Source organism: Danio rerio, chromosome 25 (genome assembly GCF_049306965.1).
Source record: "Danio rerio strain Tuebingen ecotype United States chromosome 25, GRCz12tu, whole genome shotgun sequence".
Lineage (NCBI taxonomy): Eukaryota > Metazoa > Chordata > Actinopteri > Cypriniformes > Danionidae > Danio > Danio rerio.
Window position 1 is genome coordinate 1,652,933 of NC_133200.1, and position 23,125 is coordinate 1,676,057.

Here is a 23,125-nt window from a genome sequence, read left to right on the forward strand (position 1 = left end):
CAGATGTCCTTCAAGTCGTAACCCAGTAATGGGAAACTCCCATGCACATTGATTCACACATAGACTCATATACTACAGCCTATTTAGTTCATTAATTCCCTAATAGTGCAGATGTTGGGACTGTGGGAGAACCCAGAGAAAACCCATTCCAGCACGGGGAGAGCATGCAAACTCCACACAATAACACCAACTGGCTCGGCTGGGACTCGAACTAGTGACCTTCTTGCTGTGAGGCCACAGTGCTAACCACTGAGCCACCATGTTGCCTCTTTTTCAAATATATATTTATAACAATCAGTTCATTAACCAACAAGGTTTTGAAATTTACATTTATAAAAAATCAAAGCTCCGAATGTTTCTGTGAACGTACAAAATGAAGTGCATTTAATCTTTCAGTCTTCAGATCAGCCTTACAGACTTCATTAGTTATTATTTAATGACTTAATAATAATTCTTCACTCATTTTAAACTCAACGGGAGTCATTCATCTTCACAAAACACTGATTGAAGCATCATACACACAAACAGCATCTTCAATAACTGTGAAGTGAATCATCTATCTGACAAGGTCTTTGGTGGAAGTTTCCATATTTGATCTGCAGCAGGATATCTGACGTCAACGCATAGTCTAATTAATGCTGTGAACTAATGAGTGTGTTAAAATCACAGCCGCGGGTGACACAGATCACAGAGCAAACCAATGCGAGTGCGAATGCTAACTGTAATCTTCCGGGATGTCGTCTTTTTATTTTATTCCTGTGCTGCTTCTGGCTTCATGCACATCAGTGGCGTTTGTGTTTATTGATGTGTGCGTCCTGTGAGATGCTTCACATGAATTTTGATTTGGTTTCTGCGCAGGAAGAAGCAGGATCTTGCTTTGTCGTTTCAATGTTTGCTTCCAAGAGAGGCGATTTATTAAAATTGAATATTTTTAACCTGTTTTGCACCTGCTCGGGAGAAAATATAGAACAAAGTGGATCATATTTGATATTAGTGATTGTTTCTTATTAATTTACAGATTTTTTGTTGTCAAACTGTTAAATACAACCCAAGCTCATTCTGAAAACGTAGCCCCGCGGACGTTTCTGGAGACCGCGATTTACGTGGCCGGAGGTTTGATGGCTGTATTTCGTTTTTTCAAGCGAGGAGCGGGAACGTGTGACGCCGATCCTCTTTGCGCTCGCCGGCTGACGGCTCACCTCCGTGTGGAGAGCTTTCCCGCCGCAACCAGTTTGTCCGGTTAGCTCATGTTATGCGGAGCGGAGGCCAGGAGGGGAGGTTCAGGTTCGAGTCTGGGGAAGAGCGGTTGCAGAAATCTGATAGGACAAAAAACAGAATCCAAATAATAAAGCGAACGAGTTCATAACAGGCCACGAATGCGGTGAAATCCGACAACACGGTCCAAATCGGATGAGGACTTTTCTTTTTCAGGACAGCTTTTGTAAATTGTTGCTTGGGTTTAGGGAAGGAGGGGTAGGGTTGGCCAGCCGCCCAGTCAATCGTTCAGTCAGTCAGTCGGACAGACGGTCACTCAACAACTCGGGCGTGAACGGCGTGCGCTCACAAGAGGCATTCGAGACGTGAAAAAGCCTCTTGCGGATTCGCAAACCAAAAACTGCACAAATACCTACCTCCCGGGACGTATTTCTCGGTTTCCAGAAACGCCCACAGGGCTAAGTTTCCAGAATGAGCCTAGGTTGGTTAAATAATTGCAATATCACACTCACAGTCAAGTATTAGCGCTCTAAATTATTGTTGATTTGGAGTAACAACAATTTAATGTCAAATACAAAGTGTGTGTATGCATAAAAAAAGAAAGAAACTACTATCTTTCACCACAAATCTAAATCACAAGTAAGGCTGCACGGTATACTAGTACTTCGGTAACTGGTACTGGCGGTGTCACTGCAGTTTGTAAAGAGTAGTATCGTCATTTACAGTTCTACAATATGTTGCATGTGGAAATGTCACTAAGTTGCTCATTTGTGCCAGCAAATAATCAATAGACCACTTTATTTTACGTTCATCTTAACTGCATACTGGTCGTGGTTTGACAGATTATATGGCGTGATTAATGGAATATTTATTTATTTATTTAATTATTTATTATTATAGCAATAACAACAAAAGAGTCACAATATATACGTTCAAATAATATGTTCTGAATAAGAGAATTCTAAGTTGAATTGAAGTATGATGACATAGTAATATAGTATTTCTGACTATTTCGTAGATTTGAGCTATGACTTGATACAGTATCGCGATACTACTTGGTATTGTGATCCTTCAGCTGGTGTATAGTATCGTGGCCTGAATTGTTAGTATCCTGACAACCTTAATCACAAGTTGAGAGTTTATTTTACCCTGTGTTATTGTGCAGCTACGGCATTAACTACGGCAAATTTTGAATAAAACCCTTAACGTTTACGCTCAATTGAAGTTACTGCAAAGGCAACACAGGCTTTTTGTTAAAACATACCCCTGTATACATTTCAGGAGAGCACAAATTATGTAGCCAGAGTTATAAATGTCTACATTTTGTCTTTAAATCGTACACAAGGCTTCATGTGGATGGCTTTTTTTGCTGTTACCAGCTTGCTTAGTAGCTTACCATGTACACCAGCGGACTTGAGACACAAAGAGGAGTTGACTGCGACAACAGAGTTCGAGTCCGGCGAAGAACGGTTCCAGAAAGCAGGTAAGACAACAAAAACCCCAAAAAATAAAATTACAGAGTAAGAATGTGGTAAAATCTAAAAACGTGGTAAAAATCAGGCGGCTGAGAGGGCTTTTCGGCAAGAGGGTGATTGGGTTAATCAGTGCTTTTGAAAACACTGGGTTTAGGGAAGGAGGTGGGTGGGGGCATTAGTCCGTCAGTCAGTCAGTCAATCGACAGCAGCTTCTAGTGGATTTACTGCAGGTGCGAATGGCACTCAGAGACATTTGAGATCTGAAAAGCGCACACAGCCACCCCAGGTGGATTCGTGAAAACAAGAACTAAAAAAAAAGTACCAACTGGGTTTTTGGCGATCTCCAGAAATGTACATTGGGGTATGTTTCAATAACGAGCTTGGATTGGAAAAAAGGTTATTGTGAATAATGTGAGATGGAAACGCATTTAACGAATAAATTGACAAAATGAACATTACACCTCGTGACTCCATTATGCTTGCCTTGTTTATTGTTGGTTGCTAGGTTTCCAATACTGTAGTCAGTCGCTGCATTTACCCAAAACTTCAGCTGTAGACTACTAATTTAAAAACATCACTTTAGAATGAGTAACGAAAGTTGTTTAAAGTGCTATGTACATTGTTTAAATTCTGAGCGATGTGTAACTATTCAAACAAACGGTTAATGCTTTTATAGTAAAAGATAGTAACTATATTTTTGGGTGTTTAACACTTCACCTTAGAATTTTAAGGTTCTATCTGACATTTTTGTCCAAATTGAGTTATAGGCATATACTAATTAATTGACAACTTATTTACATTATGGGATGTTTTTTTTTTTTTTTTTTACAAGCCGTTTACATTTTAAGACTTTATATTTAAAAAACAAATGTTACACACGTACTGTTTGCTATGGAATGCAAAAACTTTGAAGCTCCATATCTCAAAATCATTTAGAACGCAAATAGAACCGTATAATTCCAAGGTGATGACTTGTAAAACCACAATTTTACTACAAATACTATTATTATAGTATTCTTATTGTATTATGGTATTAAACTATGGTTAGTGTAAAGCGAAATCATGGTCACATTATGGTAACCCTGGTTTTACAAGGGGGAAAAGGGTTTAATGTGTTCTTATGGTAGATTTCAATCACGAATGGCTTTGTCCAAACAATTAATATTATTAAAACTGAATATTTCAGACTATTTTTTACTATTTAAAATGATAGTTGAGTTGCTGGCATTTCAAAAAGAAAACAAATGCCTTTTCTTTAAATGCCTAATGTCGCATGGGCAATGAGTTTTCATGTGTATATTTATAAGCAGTTGAAGAAAGAATTATTCGCCCCCCTTTGATTTTTTTTTTTTTTTCCATTTTTAAATATTTCCCAAATGATGTTCAACAGAGGAAGGAAATTTTCACGGTATGCCTGATAATATTTTTTCTTCTGGAGAAAGTCTTATTTGTTTTATTTTAGCTAGAATAAAAGCAGTTATTAATTTTTTAAAAACCATTTTAGGGACAAAATTATTAGCCTCTTTAAGCTATTTTTTTCGACTATCTACAGAGCAAACCATCATTATCAGCCTGATCTCACGAGAAAACGTAAGTATTTTACGTTTTGCCAGTTTAATAGCGAACTCGTACGAATTTGTACAAGTTCAGTCGTAAGAAATTGCACGATTTTAAAAAGGAGGCGTGGCACCTAACCCCACCCCTAAACCCAACCATCATTGGGGATGAGCAAATCGTACTGAAATGTACGAATTAGATCGTACAAATTTGTACGAATTAGCCACTAAATGAAAAAGTTACGAATTGCCGTGAGATTGTGTTGTCATTATAAAATAACTTGCCTAATTAACCTAACCTGCCTAGTTAACCTAATTAACCTTGTGAAGCCTTTAAATGTGACTTTAAGCTGTATAGAAATGTTTTGAAGAATATCTAGTCTAATATTATTTACTGTCATCATGACAAAGAGAAAATAAATCAGTTATTAGAGATGAGTTATTAAAACTATTATGATTAGAAATGTGCTGAAAACATCGCCTCTCTATTAAACAGAAATTGGGGGAAAAATAAAAAGGAGGGCTAATAAATCAGGGGGGCTAATAATTCTGACCTCAACTGTATGTGTGACTTTAAGAAGATAATTGATCATATATAAGAATAAATGATCTCAAAGCAATGACACTTAGGCATCCACACTCTCAGAGAGAGGCTAATTTCCAGCATCTGGTTGTTGTAACTGAATTAAGCAACCTTCATGGTCTCAGCACCACCAAACTAATTCACTTTAGCAGAGGAATAAAAAAGCAGCGATCTTTAAAAACCCAATATCAGATTAAAACGCCAGTGTTATGAATCCGACTTGCTCATAAACAGGAAGCCAAACCTATAAATGGACTTGGCGCAGTGTTACACAAACATTTAATGCGAACAATCTCGAGGAAATTAATATGGTTTAGCAACGAAGTGGAGTTTCATTATCTGATAACGGCTTGCGAGATATTTGAATTTCGCGCTCTTTTGCGTGCGCGATCGTTTATTGTGTTCAAATCTGTTATCGACGGCAATGTTGACAAGCGGTTTTAATCACGCCTGTTGCATCAGAAAGAGAGATAATGAAGGACAGGTCAAATGCATATTTTATCACAACAAGACGGCCAGGAACGCAATCTTTCGCTCCAGAAAACCATCGTGACATTTGGACTGTAAATGAGAAAACTCCATCTGCAGGAGAGCTGTTATCAGTGAATGAAGATGAGGGACTGCATGATGACGTGGACAACGTGTTTTCGAATACAACGGTGATCCAGAACAAGTTATATTAGTAAAAAAAAACAAGTCTCTTAAATTTTAGTTCAGTTCAGTTTCTGAATGATCTGTATTTGATCACACTGTAGGAAAAAAATCGTAAAAAAAAAGGTCAAATGACTGTCAGCTACGGCTGCCAAACAAAAACCATACAATTATGGAAAAATGTCTTTGTTGAAATAAAGTGCAAAAAATAATAAATCTACAGATATTTTCATTAAAATGTTTACAGGAAAACACTGTTATTTTACAGACTTTTCCTAGATTATTACGATCAAATCTGTTCAATAAAGTTACACACTAAGAGTTTTACACTTTTATTATACGGACTGATTATTATGATCGAACACCATCAATAAAGTGACTGCACTAAAAGTTCAAGAGAAAACAATGTTATTTAAAAGAATTTTCCCTAAATCATTACGATTAAACACCTTTAATAAAATGCCAAAACATGCTCATGATCGTAATTTAACAGTTTTATTTTGGATCAAAATTTTTGGAAAAAACAGCAAACGAGATACAACTGATTACAATTCTCACAACTTCTCATTATACAACTTCTCATTATACAAATTAATTAATGGGATTTTAAGGATAATTACTGCAATAACCTGTAAAATTAAAGTAATTATGCTTAAAATCCCATTAATTAATTTGTATAATTACAGCAATAACCTGTAAAATTACAGTAATTATCCTTATAATCACATTAATTAATTATCAAAATTCAGCAATAACCTGTATAATTACAGTAATTATACAAATTAATTAATGAGATTTTAAGGATAATTACTGCAATAACCTGTAAAATTACAGTAATTATCCTTATAATCACATTAATTAATTATCATAATTACAGTAATAACCTGTATAATGACAGTAATAACCTGTATAAATACAGCAATTATCCTTGTAATCACATCAATTCTGTATAATTAAATAAATGACAGTAATAATCCGTTTAATTGCAGTAATAATTAGTAAAACAGCAGTAATAACCTGTACGATTACAGTTAAAATCTGAAAAATGAAAGTAATAACGTGTAATTATGGAACAAGAAATTACAGTATTTTTTTAACAGATTATCTATATTTATATTTCTGAAAGTTTTTTTCTGTTATTTCACGGTACGTTTCTGGCGTCCCTGCTGCCAGAAAAATACAGTTTTTTTTTTTTTTTACGTTTTCTTTTTTTAGTGTAAATGCAGCAATATATGTGCCATGTAGTTTACACTGAGGAAAGTATGCATCTTTATTTAATGCAGTACACTAAATATTTATTGTGAAGTATTTACTATTGTAAAAAACATAAGTGCCAAAGTATAAGTGTCTAACTTCTATTCTGAATTCTCTAAACTAATTCAGTATTCGGTCCACAGGGTATTCCCTCAATGCTCAGAGCTCTGGTGAACATAAGCATGCTGCATTCAGTTCAGCTGCACTCTTTAAAGACACGACACTATAAAACAAGAAAGAGAATAATTCACCTTTCTGGAAGTCTATTGGTGTAGACTGCAAGAGGAGAAAATGATGATCTGCTGGTCCTCAGGCCCTCCTATAGCTTGTTTTTGCTAGTAGCCCGGTTGTGGCCAGAATATATAAGACCACTGAGCTACTGGGTATAAAATGAAAAGCTATACAGGTGCAGGAAGAAGCAAGTATTTTTTTGACATACAAAGTCATACAGAAATCAATAATCTCTTTATTAATAACACAATCACGAGTGATGCCTTAGATGTTAATTTATTGTTGAAGACTTGTTATTTTTAGGTGTATAAAACCTCTTATTGTGCTTCTTGATAATGTAAACTAAAATTTTATTAAATGATCTCAGCTAATAAATCTAATTCTTGCACATTTTGACGAGAAAATTGCTTGTTTAGGGCTTGCAAAATAAGTTGGATATTTTTTTAAAGTCGCTTAAGCATGATGGATATATTGTTTTACTAAACCGAGTGTTTATTCGCAGCAACTAAGCCAAATGTAGCTTATAAGGTGTCGTTTCCCTCCCTTAAAATGGAGAAACACCAGGGGATCTGTGTTCCTCCCTGCGGGAACTCAAGTGCCTTTTCCTCTGCGCATCAGAAACACGGTCGCATCCAGACGGGAGATTAGCTGGAGGAATTATGGGTTTCTGTTGGAGACACAGAGAGTGTTTACCAGCTGCGGTCCAACGTGATGCAGGATGATGAAATCTGTTTGGCAATGGTCACGCACCCTCAGCATCCTCCACAACCACCACACGTGAACATGATGAATGCTTGAGAGACGCTGTGAACTGAATTCAAGGAAAACACTATGGCTGTGGCCGAAATCGTACACTTTCCTGCTATATAGAATGGTAAAAACAGTATGTGAACCGAGTAGTATGCTCAAATTCATAGGTTGCGTCCAAAATCGCCTAATACTCGAGTACTAAATTTACTAGACGTTCATTAGAGAAGTACACTCAATATAGAATGAATTTAAGTAGTATGAATGGAAATGAGATGTACTACATCCAACATTTGTTATGATCAAACCCTGAGTCAGTTACGTCGCTTCACTAAACGTCATGAATTATCTTATGTTGCATCCAACACAATCTCACGGCAATTCATAACTTTTTCATTTAGTGGGTAATTCGTATGAATTCGTACGATCTAATTCGTACAATTTAGTACGATTTGCTCATCCCCCAATGACGGTTGGGGTTAGGGGTGGGGTTTTAAAATCGTACCATTTCGTACGACTGAACTCGTACTAATTCGTACGAATTAGCCACTAAACTGGCAAAACGTAAAATACTTACGTTTTTTGTGAGATCAGGCTGGTTGCGTCATGGGATAGCGTAACGTCTATTAGATGTGCACTGAAGTCGTAGGTCATCCGGGTACTTTCGCATACTGTTTTTTTAATTACTATGACTACTTTCGAACTTTAGACAGCCTTCAGATGTCTGGGTGTTTGTTTTTTGGATAATGTTTGGGCTGTAATCAGTCAGCCACATTCGGCAACACTAAATGCAACGGTGATCCAGAACAAGTTATATGTGTAAGTAATAAAACAAGTCTCATAAATGTCACTTGAGTAAACCCGCTGCTTTAAAAGAGACAAGTTGATTTTACTTAAAAATGTCAAGTATTTCTGTTGCAACTTAGAACTATTAAGTTCATGTAACTTAGTTTTAGAAAAATGCACATAGTAAAAAGCGATTGCTAAAAAAAACGAGTAAACCCTTTGCTTTAAAAATGACAAGTCGAGTTTACTTAAAAAAAAAAACGTATTTCTGTTTTAACTTAAAGATGTTAAGTTCGAAACTTAATTTTTATAATTATACACGCAGTTCATTTACTTAATAATTTAAAGGCAGTTAGTTTACTTACTTTTTCAACTAATGGCTTTTTACAGTGTATGTATCTGATCCAACACAGGCTCATTCTGAAACGTAGTCCTGCGGACATTTCTGGAGACCGTGAATTATGTAGCCGGAGGTACGTATGGCTGCATTTAATTTTTTTAAAAGTGAACAGTGTTTAAAAAAAATAAGCGGGCAGTGTGATGTACACTGTTCCTTTCGTGGCTTACCGGCTGACTGCTTACCTCCCTGTGGAGGGCTTTCTTGCTGCAACCAGTTTGTCGAGTTAGCTCATCGTGTACGTTGGTGGACTTGAGACGCAGAGAGGAGTTGACCATGACGATGGCGACCGGGTCGAGTCCAGGGAAGGGTGCTTCCAGAAATCAGGTAAGACAAAAAACAGAATCCAAAAAATAAAATGAACGAGTGAATAAACAGGGTGAGAATGTGATAAAATCCGAAAACATGTTTAAAAACAGACGAGGGCTTTTCTTTTACTTGATGACTTTTGTAAATCGTGGGTTGGGTTTAGGGAAGTAAGAGAGCGGGCGGATCAATCTGTGAAATTGGTTGGATTTAGGGAAGTAGGAGGGTGGGTCAGTCGGTTGGCCAATCGCCCAGTCAATCATTCAGTCAGTCAGTCATTCAGATGGACAGTAGGCTGACAGCGTCCTCTAGTGGCTTTACGCGAGAACGGTGTTTACAGAGAGACATTCGAGATTTAAAAAAAGCACACACAGCTGCCTTTCGTGGATTCGCAAAAACAAAAACTGCAAAAATATTTACCTTCTGGGACGCATTTCACGGTCTCCACAAACGTCCACGGGACTACGTTTTCAGAATGAGCCAGAGTTGATCTTATCAGTAGTTAGTCCTATATTACAGGCTATTTCTTAATTTTATCCAATATTAGTACCAAATGAAAATCTGCAAACATTCCTAAAAATGATTGAAGATCATTGTGCTAAAAATGAATGTGTATAGACAGAAAACACTAAATATAATTGTGACTGACAGAAAAAAATTAAATTATAACCAAAATGGTCATATGATATACATTTAGTTGATTTTCGCAACACCTCATTTGAACTTCAATGTATTCTTTATCTTATCCTAAAGATATTACCATGAGATATTACACACCACACAATTTTTATGAATATACATAAGGTATACATAAGTAGGTCATCCAGGTACTTTTCGCATAATACTATGAATTCGGATATTCCACTCGGCTCGTAAACTGTTCTTAATGGACTATTTAGTATGGAAGTGCTATATAGTGTGGAAGATTCGGACACAGCCATAGCATTCAATAATGTCGATACAGTGGTATAGACCATTTTAACGGATGTAATACAAAAACAATGGTCCCAATGTATTTCCTCTTTGAAATTTCTACAGCTTCCGAGAGTCCAAAAAGAGCCACATATAGCTAAATAATGTTATTATAGCTCCTTTAGCATGAAGTTATGATTGAAATGCCTCTTGTTACAGTTATGAAATAGTTTGATAACAAGCAGGAAATGTTCGATACAATATAGTAGTGAAGAAGTACCAAACTTTGAATGTACTGTGTTTTGGAACCCATTTGTAAAGGCACTAATATCACAACAAGAGTGGAGCTAGAATCACTGCTGAATGCTGATTGTTGTACACAAAGTTGTCACTTGCACCAGTTTAAATGCATCTCCTGTTAGTTTATCATGTATATAGTGAAACTTGCTATATATGTTTGTAATGAGGCAACAAACACATGTAACACTGCTGCATTTACACGTTTAATGCCCGTTTATGCACCATGTCATATCACTTAGCTCTTACTGGGGTTTATCTGGAGTGAAAGAACAGCAATACACATAATTAAACTCGTCTGTTTATGTTTTCATGTGTCAAAGCTTCAAAACACAACTCTAATTACATCTTTCTATCCATTTTGTCAAATATAATTATAATTCAACTTATATTTCAACCACAAAACAATTCCGGAGCAAAATAGTGAACAGATATCTCTCATTTCCTTCTAGCTAAAATAAACCTCTCCTTCTCTTCGTAATTAGTTCAAATGTCTGACAAATGAAGTATGATTATATTGCACATGAGTATTTCAGAGTACATCACTGCTGTGTGTCAGAGCAGAGCTCATTAATATTCATGACCATTCCAAATATGGTCAAAAGTGACCTTTTCAGTCTAGGGGTGCTGTCAGTGGTTATAAATGAGCATATAAAACCATTTCTGGAGAATTTTTGAACTTACCCAAGCCACATATGCCTACAATGTCGATATCAGATAACAATTAAACCTATTAAATCAATACGACACCTTTAGTATGCATGATGCTATCTATATTTTCCTGAGGTTGAAACTAAACCTCCAGCATCACACACTTAAACTACACCAAGGCATCGGCTGGTTAATGTGACATCGCCTGTAAGGTCATCACGGAGATTTCTGATCTAATGAAGCAGCTCAATTAGATTAAAAAGGCGTTTGTCTACACTAAGCACATGTAAACAGGAGACACAGCGAGGACTATTAGCGCAGATTGTTACCATATTATTGCATTAATTCATTTTCCATGGGAAATCTGCGAGCTAAAACGAGAGTCAGTGATGAGGGAAGAAGCATTGACTGACGCCTGCTGTCTGACAGAGAGAGACAGAGAGCGGTTTAGATTTACTTTGATTTGTAGCTTTGCTAATCTGGAGATGCGGAAATCACAGCCTCGCTTCTGTTTTGATTGATACTTTCGATTCACTCGAATCATCCTAGACTGTACGAATATAAAAGCATTTCGTCTTCAAAAATCAGGTTTTAATTTCCGCTGGCGTTCAGGGCAAGAGAAGGAGAGCAAACTTGATGTGCACATCTCCGTAAGAAAGTGCAGGAAATATCGTTAGATATTCATCAAGGCCTGGCGAGCGCTGACGGACAGCACGGAGGAATTAATAAATGAGGATTGTGTGCATGTAAAAGAGGGCGATCGGAACAAAGGGAATGAGCGCTGATCTCTTTAGACTCTTCAGAAACACACATCTGTGAGTCTGCACTGAGCTGTGATATACATATTTAACCATCCGCCTACAGCTCAGCTCTTTATTTCTATAATACTTTATACAATGATAAAGCTGATTCAGACACAGCAGCATGGCCATTCTTCCTCTTATAACGCATGAAAGAGAATATTTCTCCATTACTGACATGTGAAATCAATCATTATGCGAATAAAACAGATGTTAAGTGATTAATATTATAATTTAGCACTAATTAAAAATAATATTTGCAATTCATAATGAGTTTTTTGGGGGTCTCGCTTTATAATAGGGTTTCATCAGTTTGCTAACATGATCCAATAATGTAGAATGCATTCATTACAGTGTTCGATTGGTTTGTTAATGTTAGCTAATTAAAATAAAAATGTTCTTGTTAGCTCACAGTGCATTAACTAATGTTAACTTTGGATTTTAATAATGGATTAGTACAACAATTAATAAATATCCTTAGCCTTATTATAACATGTTTTTGTAATGAAAGATTGAAGGAACATGTTATTTTGGACCGTGCAACATTGTTCAGTTGAATTTGATGCTATTTGAGTTCATACTATGATCGAATTTAGAAAAAAGCAACTATTTTTATTTATAGCAAAGCGATTAGATCAAACTATATATAATTGTTAACTTTTTTGCATCATTAAAATAGTCATGTAGGTGATGCAAATCTTCTAATTAACAAAAAAAAAAGGCTTATTTAGGAACTAAATTGTTTTTATGTGTATTATTGGACGTTATACAGTTATACCAGTAGGTGGTGCAGCATGACAGTCTTTATAAGGCTGTTTTGAACTGGGTTAGATTTCATTAAGATGGAACGATTCATTGATTCATTCAGTTGATTCAATTGAAACAACTAATTCATTCAGAAACAGAATAAGTGTCTCCCTTTGAGTGAGTCGTTGAATTATTCACTCAATTGATTTGTTCAAATACGCAGATTCATTCAGGAACAGAACAAATTAATATATTTTAAACAGCATGTTTATGGGTATTTTTAAAATATTTAATATAATCTTTGTAATGCAGCAGTCCTTCAATGTAAAACTTGATAATAAAAAGTACATAATAAAGAAATAGTTTTTATGCGTGCATTATGGAACATGTTATACTGTTACACCAGTAGGTCTTATAATATTATTTATTTGTTAATTTATTCATCATTAAGTCAAAAGCGCTGGTCCGTTTAGGAACTCAGTTGTCTTTATCTGTGCACCATTGACAAGTTACACAGTTACACCAGTAGGTGGCGCAGCATTATAATCTTTATGAGGCTGTTTTGTTCAGATTTTATTAAGACCGTATCAGTCATTGATTAATTCAGTTGATTTGATTAAACCACTAATTAATTTACAAACAGAATAAGTGTCTCCCTTTGAGTGAGTTGTTCAATTATTCACTCAGTTGATTTGTTTAAATATAATATTTTAAACAGCACGTCATATGGGTTTTTGAAAATATCTTATATAATGTCTTTAATGTTGCTATTTGTCAATGTAAAAGTTGTTAATCAAAAAATGTACATAATAAAGACACTGTCTCTTAAATAAAAGAATTAATAACCGTAATAAAACGTAGTAATCATTTGTCTGCCACCAATTTACATCAATTCAATCAACGTAACATTTGCATAATCCCCGCCTGCCCATGAAACACTAACACTCTGAAATGGGCGTTTCATTTCTGACACAGAAAGACCTATCAAAACAAACTTGGCCAGCTGACCAATCAGAGCATAGTTGGATTATGGAAGTGGGAGGGGCTTACAGACCTGTAATGGACAGTTTACCCAAAAAATGTCAGTTCTGTCATCATTTACTCACCCTTGTTTCAAACATTTATAAGTTTCTTTCTTTTGTTAAACACAAAAGAAGATGCAAGAAAAATACTGAAAACCTGTAACCACTGACTTCCATAGTGCTTGTTTTTCCATGGAAGTGAATGGTTACAGAATTTCAGCTTCCGTCAAAATATCTGATCTTGCATTCAACAGAAGAAAGAAACTAATAAAGGTTTTGGATTCACTTGGGAAAGAGTGAATAGTGAGTCAATTTAAATTTTTGGGTGAACTATCCCTTTATATCTTGAATTGATGTAAATAAATCATGATTGTAATTTATATTCTGAGAAAATGACAATGTTTTCTGGTCTCAGATGCATTTACTCAAACTCAATATTAGCACACTTTAAAATTCCATAAACTAGAAAACAGACTAGTAGTAAAGTGGTCCAGGAAAGGCTGCTAAACTGTGCTGTGATTCTGGCTCGGGGATGAAGGAAAACCCTCCTAAAAGAGTCATGCATTAACATACATGCCGCCCACACGGTGAATTCTTTCAACAACTTTACACCTTCTTGGTAAAAACGACAGCCTTATTAAAAAGTAAACAACTCACCCACTCAGACCGCGCTGCTGTCTTGCCGGGGAATTAAAGGTTCATCTCTGCGCCTGAAAGCAGAAAGACACCTGCAGGGTTTATTACCGAGCATTTGATGATTAATAAATGCACCCTCTACATTTTTAATGCACATTTACCATCATATAAATTAACCTTTGACCCATGCTTTAATAAATACAGCACAAATACAGAAAACACAGTCTGTTCAGAAGCTTCATTACTGCATAAATGTTTTGCACAAAGGATTGATTCTAAGATCAGCTGTTGCAATGCTTTTCATGTCAGATTATGATGAACCAATTAACAGTTTTGTGTATACAGTATTTGACCCCTATGAGTTGATATTTTACAGTTATTTCAACACCCGGTTGCTTTAAAAGGTAAACATCAAATAACTGATGCATATGTAAATCATAATCACTCACAATACTGGGCTTTTTAACCCTGAATTACATTAAAATCAGGTTGTAGTTATTCATTTATTCATTTTATTTTCAGCTTATTCTCTTTATTAATCAGGAGTCGCCACAGCGGAATGAACCGCCAACTTATCCAGCCCATGTTTTACGCAGCAGATGCCTTTTCATCCGCAACCCAACACTGGGAAACACCCATACACTCTTGCATTCACACCCATACACTACAGCCAGTTTAGTTCATGTGTTTGGACTGTGGAGGAAACCGAGCACCTGGAAAAAACCAGCGCCAACACAGGGAGAACATGCAAACTCCACACAGAAATGCTAACTGACCCAGCCAAGGCTCGAACCAGCAACCTTCTTGCTGTGAGGCAATCGTGCTACCCACTGCGCCACTGTAATACTACTACTAGTAATACTACTACTACTACTACTACTACTACTACTACTACTACTACTACTACTACTACTACTACTACTACTACTACTACTACTACTACTACTAATAATAATAATAATAATAATAATAATAATATTTATTTTGTGTCAGTTTTGCAACTTACACATTCTAAAATATTTTGCTGGGTTGTTTTAACCAAATGTTGGGTCAAATAAGGGCAAACACAAAGTTGGGATCAACATTTTGGTTTGTCCATTTTTGACTCAACATTGGGTTAAAACAACCCAGCACTTCCTAAACTCTAAAAATTGTTGAGTCATTTATTTAACCCAGTGGTTAACATATTTGGTGCATTGTTGGGTTATTTTTAACCTTATTAGGTTATTTATTAATAACTCAACTAGTTGGGTTAGATATTTGGTGCATTGTTGGATTATTTTTTAACCTTTATTTGATTATTTATTTAGTAACTCAAATTGAGTTAAATATATAAATTTCAACAGTTAACTGATTTAACTTACACAGAACAGCTGTGTTAATATGTGTGTGTGATTTTTTTGCGTTATAAAGTTTATTTAAGCCATAACGCAATATTTGTCAAATTACCCTGCCGTTTCGTGTTTTTATATCCGTTTCACCATCCAAGATCACCTTTTCGAAGCGTTTGGATGTGGTTAAAATGTATTAGACTGAGTGAAGCCGGCTGCAGCTGCTGGACAGTCTCTACAGCACACAGAGCTCCATATTCTGCTCCATCAACACAGGGTTGTTCTGCTTGCACAGTTTATAGCTGTCTGTGTTTTGTTTTGTTTCTTCATTGTTTGTGATCGATTTATTTTACCAAAACTGTCTGGAACTAAAATGTAATGGAAAAAAGCGTTTTCAATATTTATGAATACTTTATGTTATTAATTTACAGTAATAATAGTAGTACCTGTAATAATAGCAGTAGTAATACCAGAATGAAAAATTACATTTAATAAAAAAATAAGCCATAGTTTGGAAGGTGCTATAGTAACCTATAGTTTGGGTATATGTTGGGGTATTTTTAACCCATCTATTTTAACAGAGTAGAGTGTAATTTCAACAAAAGTTTTGGATTTGCTAAGAAGATACTTTTAAACAATGTTTAGAAGATTCATGAATATTTATCAAGCATTTTGCATAATCTACACCTAATTAAGTGCTTTATTTGCATAACATTTTTAAACTGTCTTTTAAAATAAAGCTTTGAATTTGTTAAAGCACAATGTTTTGAAATGTTGAATATAATTATTGTATTTCTGCATAAATTGTTTTGTACTCTAAAAAATGAGTCATTTAATTTACTAAATTGGTTGCAAACAATTTATAGAGGTTGAATTTAAACAAATTAAACGTAGGGATGTTCAACTTAATTTGTTTGTATAAATTTAGCCCATATAACCAATTTGGTAAATCCAACGAATCAGTGTATTGCCTTTAGATTTTATCAAAACAATGCGACACTGATTAAATTAGAAGTGATTTGATCAAAACCAGAAATAAAAATCATGAATAGCTCTTGAATATTATGTGTGCTTTTAATCTAGTTCATTTCAACTCTGCTTTTAACGCTCACTTTAACACAGTTTTTCAGTGCTCGAACACACACAAACACACACACACCTCTGATTGCGCTCCATGTATCTAGTTTTTGTGATGAAAGGTCAGTGTGGCAGTAATCTCAGATCAGTTCTGACATTCACTTGTTCACGGTTTAGCAATGCAAATCACATTTGTTTGATCGTAACCACGTCAAAACCTCTATCAAACAACAGAAGGGGCAGGAATACACAATTTTAGGATTTAATTGGCCATACAGAAATCTGAAATAGGGCCATATAAAATTAAAGCTAATATATTTGAGCATATACTGAATGTGTAGCGACGGAGTCAGGGTGACAACAGAGTTGAGGGTCCAAATGCAGTTTATTTACAACTTGGTCAGGCAGGCAATGGGCAAAACAGGAGCAAATGATATCATGGGGTGAAGAGCATAAACAGCTAAACAAGACAAGGATCAAAAGGCACGGCTAAACAGGAACATCGCTTGGTAATGTTACAGGTGAAGAAGTCTCAGCCAAGTGTAAGAGAATGTGAGCTGTATATACAGTCCAACTTATCAGTCTTTATGAGCTACAGCTGTTCTAGTTTAAATACACACGGTTTTCTGCGCACATGTAAGTTGGAGCTAAAAGCTGCTGGACATCGGCCCTCCAGGACCGAGTTTGGACATTCCTGTTCTAGTATATCTAGCAAGAGCTTGATTGCCTGGTTCAGGTGTGTTTGATTAGGGTTGGAGCTAAACTCTCCAGGACATTGGCTCTCCAGGATCGAGTTTGGATACCCCTGACATAGAGTAGCAAAGTAAATGAGAATGACCCCCACTGTCTTTATTCTGAAATTCCCTCTCTAAACGAATACACTTGCATCAAGTAAATTATATCTCAAAGCTTTTACTGGGGCATGTTTCTTTCTCTTTTTTTGCATCATCTCTTCATGCCACCCCCCAGCAAGTTGCCGCCATGGAAAATCACCCATATTCAATTCAATTCAGCTTTATGTGTACAGTGCTTTTTTTTCAATGTTGATTGTGTCAAAGCAGCTTCACATAAATGGTCATAGTAACTGGATCAGGGTAGGTCAGTTATTAGTGTTTAAGTTTAGTTCAGCTCAGCTCAGTTCAGTGTGGTTTGAAGCTGCACTACGTGACAGCAAATATTTTTAACATTTCAATAGTTTAACAAATATAAATGTATTTTGTCCCTGTTCTCCAAAATGCTTCTAAGATATATTTATTTGCTTGTTGCTTTAAATATAAACATTTATAATATAATACATTATATTATATTAATATAATAATTTATTTTATACTGTCTTGATATCTAGCCACTTTGCAAATCCCTTTTTTTCTGTGATGCAATGCTTTTCTTTACAGATTATAAAGTACTGATTAACAGTTTTAGTAGTACCAGTAATAGTAGATAATGCCAGAATAAAAAAAAAATTACATTTAATAAAAAAAATAACCCATAGTTTGGAAGGTGCTATAGTAACCTATAGTTTGGGTATATGTTGGGGTATTTTTAACCCAACTATTTTAACAGAGTAGAGTGTAATTTCAACAGAAGTTTTGGATTTGCTAAGAAGGCATTTTTAAACAATGTTTAGAAGATTCATGAATATTTATTCAGCATTTTGCATAATTTACATCTAATTAAGTCTTTTAAAATAAAGCTTTGAATTTGTTGAAGCACAATGGTTTTAAATGTTGAATTCAATTATTTTACTTCTGCATAAATTGTTTTGTACTCTAAAAAATGAGTCATTTAATTTACTAAATTGGTTGCAAACATATTATAGAGGTTGAATTTAAACAAATTAAACGTGGTGATGTTCAACTTAATTTGTTTGTATAAATTTAGCCCATATAACCAATTTGGTAAATCCAACAAAATCAGTGTATTGCGTTCAGATTATATCAAAACAATGTGTCACTGATTAAAGTGATTCGATTAAAACAGAAACAAAGTCATGAATAGCTCTTGAATATTATGTGTGCTTTCAATTGAGTTCATTTCAACTCTGCTTTTAACACTTAAGAAGATGCAATGCTTTTCTTTACAAAGTACTGATTAACAGTTTTGTTTATAAAACACCTTTATAAATTGATATTTAACAGCTTTTTCTAAGCAACTGCTTGCTTTAAAGGTAAACATTGATGAAATCATGCATTTAAATCATAAGCGTATTACCTCGAAATACTGGTGTAAATGAGGCACGCTGGACAACGGAGTTGAGGATCCATGTGCAGCTTTATTAAACAGAACAGTCAGGCAAGCAAAAGGTCAAAACAGGGACAGACAGGAGCATGCAGGTCATCCAAAAGCCTAGTCACGGAGCAGGCGAATGGTCGGGACAGGCAGGAATGCAACGTAACAGAAGCAGAGGTCAAAACACGACAAGGCAAGACAAGACAAGACAAGACAAGACAAGACAAGACAAGACAAGACAAGACGACTACTTCATTATGCTACAGAAAAACAACACTCAACAAAGAAGAGTGTGTGAGTGTGTGTGTGTGTGTGTGTGTGTGTGTGTGTGTGTGTGTGTGTGTGTGTGTGTGTGTGTGTGTGTGTGTGTGTGTGTGTGTGTGTGTGTGTGTGTGTGTGTGTGTGTGTGTGTGTGTGTGTGTGTGTGTGTGTGTGTGTGTGTGTGTGTGTGTGTGTGTGTGTGTGTGTGTGTGTGTGTGTGTGTGTGTGTGTGTGTGTGTGTGTGTGTGTGTGTGTGTGTGTGTGTGTGTGTGTGTGTGTGTGTGTGTGTGTGTGTGTGTGTGTGTGTGTGTGTGTGTGTGTGTGTGTGTGTGTGTGTGTGTGTGTGTGTGTGTGTGTGTGTGTGTGTGTGTGTGTGTGTGTGTGTGTGTGTGTGTGTGTGTGTGTGTGTGTGTGTGTGTGTGTGTGTGTGTGTACACGCGCTGTGTTTATAGTCCGGGTAATAAGTGAGAATGAGTTTCAGCTGTGTGTGTGAGTGAGTGTCCGGATTATTGTCAGCTGTAGCAGGTGTTGATTGGCGCAAGGCATTATGGTAGTTGTAGTTCATGTGGAGGCAGATGTGTAGTTCTCCAGCGGTCTGCATGTAGGCTGAATCATTGATTGTGACAACTGGGTTATTTAAACACTTATTAAAATAAAATATGTGTTGACATGAGTTGCATTTCAATAATAATGTATATTTTGTGTCAATTTTGCAGCTTATGCATTCTAAACAAAAGTTTGGTTGTTTAATTCAATGTTGGGTCAAATATGGGCAACCTCAATGTTGGGTTGATTTTTAAAATTAAATTTAAATGACACTTTTTAACCCAACATTTCGGTTTGTCCATGTTTGACCCAACGTTGGATTAAAACAACCCAGCATTTCTTACAGTGTAGTTTCAATAAAAGTTTTGGATTGGCTGAGAGGATAGTTTTGTACTATGTTTTGGAGATTCATGAATATTCATTAAACATATTGCATAATTTACGGCTAATTAAGTGCTTTATTTGCATAACATTTTTTTTATGACTTAAAAAAAAGCTTTTTTTTTTTTTTGTTAGGACACAATGTTTAGAAATGTTGAATATATTTACTTAATTTATGCTTGATTAAATGCTGTTTTTTGCATAATTTACAATATGCCATGTTGAAGACCAAAATATATTGCTCCTGCTCTTTTATGCAAATGATTTATAAGAGTTATTGACCAAAAAACTGTATTATTATTAAAAAAAAAAAATGCTGGGTTATGTTAACCCAAGAGTGTCACGGTGGCGCAGTGGGTAGCACGATTGCCTCACAGCAAAAAGGTCGCTAGTTCGAGCCCCGGCTGGGTCAGTTGGCATTTCTGTGTGGAGTTTGCATGTTCTCCCTGTGTTGGCGTGGGTTTCCTCCGGCCGCTCCGGTTTACCCCACAGTCCAAACACATGCGCTATAGGGGAATTGAATAAGCTAAATTGGTTGTAGTGTGTGTGTGTGTGTGTGTGTGTGTGTGTGTGTGTGTGTGTGTGTGTATGGGTGTTTACCAGTGTTGGATTGTCGCTGGATTGGCATCTGCTGCATAAAACATATGCTGGATAAGTTAGCGGTTCATTCCGCTGTGGCGACCCCTAATTAATAATGAGACTAAGCCGAAAATAAAATGAATGAATGATTGAATGAATGTATGTTAACCCAACACTGGCTCAAATATTAACAAACCCAACAGTTGAATTTAATTTTAAAAATCTCACCATATTTGACCTAAACGATTAGTTAACTCATTCATTCATTAATTTTCTTGTCGGCTTAGTCCCTTTCTTAATCTGAGTTGCCACAGCGGAATGAACCGCCAACTTATCCAGCAAGTTTTTGCGCAGTGGATGTCCTTTCTGCTGCAACCCATCTCTGGGAAATATCCACACACACATTCATACACACACTCATACACTACGGACAATTTAGCCTACTCAATTCACCTGTACCGCATGTGTTTGGACTGTGGGGGAAACCGGAGCACCCGAAGGAAACCCACGGGAACGCAGGGAGAAAATGTAAACTCCACACAGAAACACCAACTGAGCCGAGGCTTGAACCAGCGACCTTTTTGCTGTGTGGCGACAGCACTATCTACTGCACCACTGCTTCGCCATTTGAGTTAACTTTCACTGCAATTGTTTTTCACTGTTTATATATAGCACACACACAAAAAGGTTATGCCAAAATAAATGTCATTCATTCATTCATTCTCTTTCAGCTTAGTCCCTTTATTCATCAGTGGCCGTCACAGTGGAATGAACCTCCAACTATTCATGCATATGTTTTACACACCGGATGCCCTTCCAGCTGCAATCCACGGAAACATCCATACACACTCATTCACACACACACTCCTACACTACGGCCACTTTAGTTGATCAATTCCCCTATAGCGCATGTGTTTGGACTGTGGGGGAAACCAGAAGAAACCCACGGCAACACAGGGAGAACGTCCAAACTCCACACAGGAGTGCCAACTGACCCACGCATGGCTCAAATCAGCGACTTCCTTGCTGTGAGGCTACTAGTGTCACCCCAAAATAAAAGTCACTATAAAAAAATGGCCTTACCCTATAAATAAATGAAAGATGGTAGCTTACCATAATAATTAGAAATTAATTGTAATGGTTTGTACTGTATTTTGAAATATACATGTTTTACATTTCCGGGTTTCTCAGTAGCTGATTATTAACGTCCTTCTTGTGTGTGTCCGTGTGATAAACTGGCTGTCTTGTTGTTGTGCATAATGTATCAGCTTGATATGGACTGACCCACACACACCCTTTTGTTAAGCAAAGTTTAAACTGAGAAAACAAGTTAAGGAATCGATTTAGTAAATCGAGGGAATTAACAAATGAGGAAATCGTATGTGCTTTTTACCTCAAACAAGGGAACAAATTAATTAATCATCACCAATTTTTTTTCTTGCTTGTCACGACTGCGCAAACCAGCGTGTTTATAACTGGAACTTCTAACCCAGGTTAATTGAAAACATGTGCCCAGGGCTACATTTGTGAGAACCGACAAATATGTACCCTGGACTACGTCTTCTTGCAGTTTTTGTTTTCACAAATCTACTAGAGGGCGCTGTGTACATTTTTGACAATCTCAAATACTTCAATATTTCATCTGCACTATAAGGGCTGCGGCATATTGATTGACGATGTAAAAATCGGTGGATATTATTGCTGCATTTTTATTGGGTAAAATTGACGCTGTACAATGCGAGCTACTGAGTGAACTGGTCACACCAGAAAAGTCGTCCATACGGAGATACGATGCAGCATAAGTAATTCTTTGAGTGCACGATGGACACTTGGCAATCCCATGAGGCCACAGTATAGAGCATTTATACGGCAGATTGTCCAAGCATCTACTGTTCTCAGGTGAATACATCAGAGTCTTAAGTGCTAAAGGCAGACGAAAAGCCAGACCAGCTGAAAAAAACCACACAAGCTCATTTCACGCCTGTCATTCATCCTGCTGTAACCTGAATGCTGGCTCTGGCTCAGATTTGGGCTCTTTGCAGGCAGAGGTGTGTATTCAGACGCCTGCTTGGGGGAGATAAGACTCCCGCAGTTCTGCGGGTCAGGCTCGGGTTCGAGGAGACGCTCCTTTCTCATAATGAGCACACCAACACTTGTTTCCTATTCATAATGAAGGTTCAGAAGTTTACGTAACAAAACAAAAGTCGTTTAATGAACTGTCAACCGTAGAAGTTTATGAGGAATGATTTGAATATCAATGCATGTCCATTTTTGACTGTTCGATTGTATAACATGAGCAAAGTTGTTCGGTTTTTGTTCATTCTAGCAGTACAAAACAGCTCATTATTAAATTTTAATATCACAAAATGGAGTTTCTTAATATGTTAATCCCAACACAGACTCAATGGGAAAATATGCCCAGGGCTACATTTTTGAGAACTGAGAAATATGTACA

General features: G+C 36.3%; 1 protein-coding gene across 16 annotated transcripts in view; it reads right to left on the reverse strand.

Annotated features, from left to right (window-relative positions):
* Window positions 1–23,125, reverse strand: part of calml4b (calmodulin-like 4b) — a 129,882-nt gene that overhangs the window by 63,457 nt on the left and 43,300 nt on the right. For 3 of the 16 annotated variants that reach the window (XR_012400135.1, XR_012400134.1, XR_012400132.1), the window contains 3 exons: window positions 14,288–14,340; window positions 9,081–9,208; window positions 6,623–7,632 (listed from right to left, as the gene is read on the reverse strand). Coding sequence is in view for 12 of the 16 variants with exons in the window: in XM_073942674.1 (XP_073798775.1) it covers window positions 14,292–14,340 (49 nt within the window). In the remaining 4 variants the exon portion in view is untranslated. Of the gene's footprint in view, window positions 1–5,955; window positions 7,777–9,080; window positions 9,209–14,031; window positions 14,179–14,287; window positions 14,341–23,125 lie in introns of those variants that run through there. The other 13 variants (XM_073942674.1, XM_073942670.1, XM_021470574.3 and 10 more) reach the window with 10 other exon arrangements.